This window comes from Balaenoptera ricei, chromosome 8 (assembly GCF_028023285.1).
Source record: "Balaenoptera ricei isolate mBalRic1 chromosome 8, mBalRic1.hap2, whole genome shotgun sequence".
Taxonomy (NCBI): domain Eukaryota; kingdom Metazoa; phylum Chordata; class Mammalia; order Artiodactyla; family Balaenopteridae; genus Balaenoptera; species Balaenoptera ricei.
The window spans coordinates 114,235,751-114,241,861 of NC_082646.1; the positions used below are offsets into that span (position 1 = coordinate 114,235,751).

At 56.9% G+C, this 6,111-nt stretch overlaps 1 protein-coding gene across 1 annotated transcript; it reads left to right on the forward strand.

The window, feature by feature from the left end:
* Nucleotides 1-204: 204 nt before the first annotated feature.
* LOC132371135 (interferon-induced transmembrane protein 3-like) lies at nt 205-1,492 on the forward strand. Its single transcript, XM_059932481.1, has 2 exons — nt 205-544; nt 1,148-1,492. The coding sequence occupies exons 1-2, from the start codon at nt 296-298 to the stop codon at nt 1,334-1,336; spliced, it is 438 nt and encodes a 145-aa protein (XP_059788464.1). The 5' UTR covers nt 205-295; the 3' UTR covers nt 1,337-1,492.
* The last annotated feature ends 4,619 nt before the right edge of the window (nt 1,493-6,111 follow it).

Below are 6,111 nucleotides of genomic sequence, written 5' to 3' on the forward strand. Positions count from 1 at the left end.
AACTGTCTTTTTATTACAGTGGGGTCTCAACCAAGAACCTGGGAGGGTAGAAGGAAAGTCTTCTGCCCCTTCCAGCCTCTGGGACGGGAAGCTCCCTCCAAGCCCTCAGCCTTCCTCCCACTCACGCCGGTGTAACCTGACACTCAGTGGTTCTCATCCCGCCTCCTAGGACCAGCCCATCCCCAATTCCCCAACTTCCAGGAAAAGGAAACTTCAGTGAAATCGAAACTGCTGGGGAAAGGGAGGGCCCCTGAGAGAGTCCAGGCACCTGGACCACAGCTGCCTCATCCCCACCATGAGCCGCACATCCCAACCCTTCTTCAACGGTGCCCACAGCGGGGTCCTCCCAAGCTATGAGATGATCAAGGAGGAGCACGAGGTGGCCATGCTGGGGGCTCCCCAGAGCCAGGCCCCCGTGACCACCACGGTGACCAACACCCGCAGCGCGGCCTCGGTGCCCGACCACATCGTCTGGTCCCTGTTCAACACGATCTTCATGAACTGGTGCTGCCTGGGCTTCGTGGCATTCGCCTGCTCCGTGAAGGTGGGTGGGCGCCTGGGGTGCCCTCCAAGGAAGTGTGTGTGAGCCTGGAGAGGCCCCGCTGCCTGGCCGGCACGTGGGGTGCGGGGAGCCCTCGTGTGTATTGCTCTGTGTGTGTGTGTGTGTGTGTGTGTGGCTTGGGGGATCATTCCCAATGAGAGTTCACGGCGGAGCCGCAGGGGCGCACATGGGGATGGGAGCTATGTCTCCACCACCCCAGGGAGTTCTCCTTCCCAGCCTTGTGAGAGAAGCTACAGCCTTCACACTTCGGATTCAGACCTCGAGTCTGGTCCGGAAAAGAAAAAGGTACTGAAAGGACACTGACCCCTGGTGGGGTGAGTGGCCAGCAAAGGGGCCAGAGCCGAGGGAGGGTGAGCCCTGGGGCCTCCTGGAGAGGCCGAGAGTCTGTGAGGAAGCAGATCGAGGCCCCAGAAGGGGAGGGGGGCCCACCGGGCACTGTCCTGCTTGGGCTCCAGGGAACGGGCAGGGGGGGTCCCCATCCGGGTGAATGGGCCCTGGGGGAGCAGCAGGGGAGGGCCTGAGTCACAGCACCTGGCTGTCACCTGGCCCAGCTCCAGGTCCCCCTCACCGTCTCTTCTCCCCCAGTCTAGGGACCGGAAGATGGTGGGCGACGTCGTTGGGGCCCAGAGCTATGCCTCCACCGCCAAGTGCCTGAACATCTGGGCCCTGGTCCTGGGCATCTTTCTGACTATTGGATTGATCGTTCTTCTGGTGTTTGTTTACCTGAAAGCCTACCAGATGGCTTTACAGATGGCGAATAATGGAGGCTACTAGCCGCTGGACACGGAGGCAACCCAGTTCCCCCACCGTCCACGGCCGGCCCTGCACCTGGGGCTGTGGGCCCGCCCCCTCCCCCCACCCCTTTATACAGCAGTTTATGGAGACAGAGCTGTCGACAGCTGAATTCAATAAAGTGCACTCATCTGTGAAGGTGCTGTGAGTCCCCGGGGAGGGGACACTGCTGTGAGTCGCCGGTGGCCTCGGGGAAGCGCAGAGCGCTCCGCTGTGGGCTGACAGCAGAAGCCCAGAGCAGAGCTGGTGACCCCGCCCCGGTCGACAGAGACCCCCAGAGGAAAGACCACTCCCTCCCACGCAAACGTGGCCGCCCTGCTGGGTGGCAGCGTCTCACAGACACTGGGGACCCGAGCCTGGGCTGCACACGGGGAGGTGGGGACCCGCCTCAGCCCAACGCAGGGAGAGACACCCCAGGCAGGCAGGTATTCCTGTCTCTGAGCCCCAGAGGGAGAGGGCGCGGGGGACGCACCCCGCCGGCTGACCCACCGCGCCCTGCACAGTATCCCAGGTGTGCTGTGCGTCACCCAGGAGAGGCTGGAGGAGTCCAGGCAGCCCGAGGCTGGTGCTGGGGCAGTGACCCCTTCCCCACAGGCCCCTCGGGGATCCAGGCTCTTCTGGGCTCCCTCACTGGGCTGAGGTCCAGTCCTGTCCGGCTCTCATTGAATTTCACAGCACTCTTCACGGTGGATTTCCTTCCGTCCTGGCACCTAGGACTATAGACACCAAACCCTCACAAGGCCCTACCTCGGGGGCTATGTAGGTTGGGGTCCTCCCTGGAGGACGGTGACTCAGACGAGGTCGCCCGCTCTCTCTTGGGTCCCACATGTGAGCTCGGCAGGCTCGGCCCCAGGGAAGCTGGGTCCCGGAGGAGGGGAGGCTGGCGGACCTGCCTCTCTGAGTCCAGGAAGGACACTCTCCCAGGCAGGGGGCGGGGGGACAGATGTGTGACCCCAACCCCCCGCACCCCCGACCCCGGCTGGCCGACTAGGCGCGTCCCACGTTCCCCTGTCGGGCGGACAGCGGTCACGAAGGGTGGTGGCACTGAGTGTAACCCCGTCACTCTTCACGGATTCGGGGTGAGGGTCGTGCTAGGTGGGAGACCAGCTGGTGCAGGCAGCCAAGATCCCGTGGTCTGGAGCTTCCGAAAATTCACAGGAGGCCCGAGGCATCAAGCAGGGGAACTGAGGGTCCTTCGAAGGTCCTGGGCAGGGACTGCTGGGTCATGAGCAGCCTAGTCCTCGGAGCCACCCCAGCTCTGGTTCCGATGTGGGCGGCCACAGTGTCCTGGGTCACCTGTGGGTGGGCGGTGCTGGTTGGGGTGGGTGACCTGGGCTGGGCGGAGAGCGTCCAGGGAGCTGAGAGGATGCAGAGCTGGGAGGACACAGACCTGGGAGGACACAGACCTGGGAGGACACAGACCTGGGAGGGTGTGATCTGGGAGGACAAAGACCGGGGGGACCAGAGCTGGGAGGACACAGTGGGAAGACACAGAACTGGGACGTCAGAGCCCTGGGCAGGGCCGCACAGGTGGGCCGGCAGCAAGGGTGAGAGGTGTTTCTGGTCCTTTCTCCCAGTAGCCCTCAGCAGAGAAGTCTCTGTTATCGCTTTGCCTGGAGTCTGGCCTGGAGGAAGTCTGACGTTAGGATTCCTGAAGATGCCCTGCCCGGGTTTGGTCCTGAGGGAGTGAGGGCAGAGCAGGACAGATGTGCTCCTGGTGGGGACGAACATCTCTCCTGGCCTCGCCCCTGGCCCCCTTCCTGAGCGCTGCTGGTCCGGGAAGCTTCCACCTGCCCAGCCCACCCAGCAGGGGTCTGAGTCGCTGGGCAGCGCCCCCTGCCTGACTCCAGGGCTTTACTGGCTGCTGGCCCCTCCTCACCTTGGAGTCAGTCCTTCCCAATCCAGAGGGGTAGGTCTGCCAGCCTCCCCTCCTCCAGGACTTCCTTGGGGCTGTTGCCTCCCTGCTCACGTGTGACAGACCCCGGGGGAGAGGGGCTCCCTCATGGCCACCCTGGGACCCCAGCCCCTCGGCCATCTCCTGGAGCCAGGGGACTGTAGCTGGGGACAGATAAAGGGGCGTGGGTGCAGGTCAGGAGGGGATCCACAGTTGGGGTCGGGTGTCAGGGGACGAAGGGGAGGCTAGGGCCACCCCACCTCACACCGCACCTGCCCAGCTGGTTGTGGGCAGGGTCTGCCCTGGGGCACCCCAAGTGCCCACACATCTGGAGGCCTGACAGAACCAGGGATGGGGTCTGATTTCCAGGGCAGGGCAGGGGTTTCTCCTCCTCCTGGGGGCTGTCTCTGCAGCGGTGGCCCGTGCACTCTTGTAGCCTTCCTGAGCTGACGGGGTCCTACGAACAGCAAAGCGGAGGCACATGTCAAAGGGTCTGAAAGGGAGCAGGGGAGCCACTGCGGACCTGGAATTTGCACACGTCCTGGCCGCCCTGGGACCACCTGGAACCTGTTGTCTTTACTCCCTGGAAACCTCAGTTTAGCAGCCAATCAGCTGCCGACATGTGACCCAATGCCTGCTAGCACTGGTCCCGCTTTGTAAAACAACCCCTGTAACTTCTCTGGAATGTCTTTGTTGTGTTTAGAACCCCCCAGCACTTGTACTTTCCTCGCAGCACGTTTCACCTGCTACTGGAATCTGCACTTCTCCGATTGCAAATCCTAAAACTCCAAATAAACTCTTTTCTTATTTGCGGGCTTCCGAGCGTTTTTGTTTGTTTTGTTTTGTATTTTGTCAACAGGGCCAAGGGTGTTCTGGACCCAGCATGACCCTTCCCCAGAGGAAGCCACCACCCCAAACCCCTGTCCAATTGCTGCTGCCCCAGCTTGAGGCCAAAAACAGGCAAGGCCTGAGGACTTGTCAGGTCCCCCTCAGAGCAGCAGAGCAGATGGGACAGGGGGCGGTGGGCTCAGTCTCAGGGGCAGGCTGGGACTCTCAACGGGGCCCCCTCCCCAGGTCAAAACACAGCACCCTCACATACAAATGCTTTATTTTATTCAACTGTGGGCAGACGCGTGTATAAACTACAGTGAAGAGGGGTGACTGCCTCAGGCTGCTGGCAGCTACTAGTAGCCGCCATAGTCCTTTATGAGCTGGGAAACTGCTTGAAAAATCATCAGGGAGCCAGTGGCGAACATAATGCTGAAGACGATCGTCAGAAGGAGGCCCAGGACCAGGGCCCAGTTCCCTTGAATCTGCGTCTACGTCCTCGTGGGAACTGTAAGTGCAATGCCCGGTTTCCCACCTGTCGGAGTCCAGCTCCAACAGGATCCAGGATACCCCAAAAGGATGGACAGCGTCGGCGATGAACAACAGGAAGGAGACTGAGACTCGTGGACTCAGCCAAGTCAACAGGAAGGAGACTGAGACTCGTGGACTCAGCCAAGTAAAAATAGCACCATCTCGTGCTTTCTTTATTTCATATACTCATATATAGATTACAGTAGAATTACATAAATCATTAACATACATTGTAATATTATTGTTTTGAGTCGAAAGAATGAATCATTTTGAACCCACAAAGATTTCCTTAAAAGATTACGTAAACTATACCTTTTAGTTTCTAGATTTTCTCATAAGATAAATTCCAAGGTTACCATTACGTACAGCACATGTTCTAAGAATTATTCTTGGTGGTTAACCAACCTTAACACCTAAGTCTAAATATATCCTTATAGTCTATATATCCTTAGCCCCCACATAGCTTTTCCTACATGGACATTCCTTTTTTATAATGCCATAAAAATATCTAAAATATATTTTACAATTTCTATTTTGAATATTGCTACTCAAAGGCAATTTAATATAGCAACAAACAATATTAGGATCCCAATAATCTATTAAAGAATAACTTTCCAAATCATTTCTATTTGTCCCTAATCTAGAACATATCTGTTCACCAGTTAATTGATCAAATATCATTAAACTACCATTAATATTGAACCACAAATTATTATTACCATCATAAACACCCTCATATGGCCATATCTCTAGGGAGGATGATGTTTTCCAAAGAAACATTTCCCTATGTCCAGATTTAGTCACTGTTTCCCAATGTCCCTCTTTAGGCACCAGGCCTTGCCAAACAGTACTCAAAGGGGAAGTCAGGAAATCTAAGATTTTTCCTTGGGGCAAATCCTGCCACACTTAAATTTATATATATAGAAATTATAAGTATTGCTTTTATGAGGAGTGTAGTCCACCTCCCACGTGTGGTTCCGCCTTGCAGTTCCGCACTGGAGCGCCCCATGACCTTGTCATGGTGTTGCAGCGTCTGGATGGCTTCCAACACCCACCCGCGTGGGGCCCCCAGGCTGCAGTCCTCGTGTGTGAAGTTCTGCTGGTAGAATCCTCGACGAGTCCCCGGACCCCACATTAGGAACTGTTGGCGTTTACCAGCTGGAGTCGGACTGGGTCTGATTGAAAAACTGAACAGGGTTTGGAAATGAACTAGGTCCAATTTAAGCTGGACTGGGTCCGGTGCAGGTCCTAGGGCGAGTAAAATCCTAAGCAAAGGCTAACTGCGAATGCGAAATTTGCAAGTTAAAAAAAAAGGCGCAAAAATTGGTAGTGCAGGTGGAGCATTTAAGGGCTGTTAGACCACTTGTCTCCTAACCCAAGGACTCCCATGTTAGGATATGTTGATCGTGAAACGGGTTATATTGATTCCAGGTCACCCACCAACCTCAAGAAAATTTCCGAGCAGCGAGGTGCACCGTGAACCACACACAATCTGCATCGTGGA

Excerpts from the sequence above, each read along its gene's own strand:
- LOC132371135 (XM_059932481.1), top strand. The coding sequence starts at position 296 with ATGAGCCGCACATCCCAACCCTTCTTCAACGGTGCCCACAGCGGGGTC. Across the intron at positions 545-1,147 it reads CATTCGCCTGCTCCGTGAAG|TCTAGGGACCGGAAGATGGT; the intron begins GTGGGTGGGCGC and ends CTTCTCCCCCAG.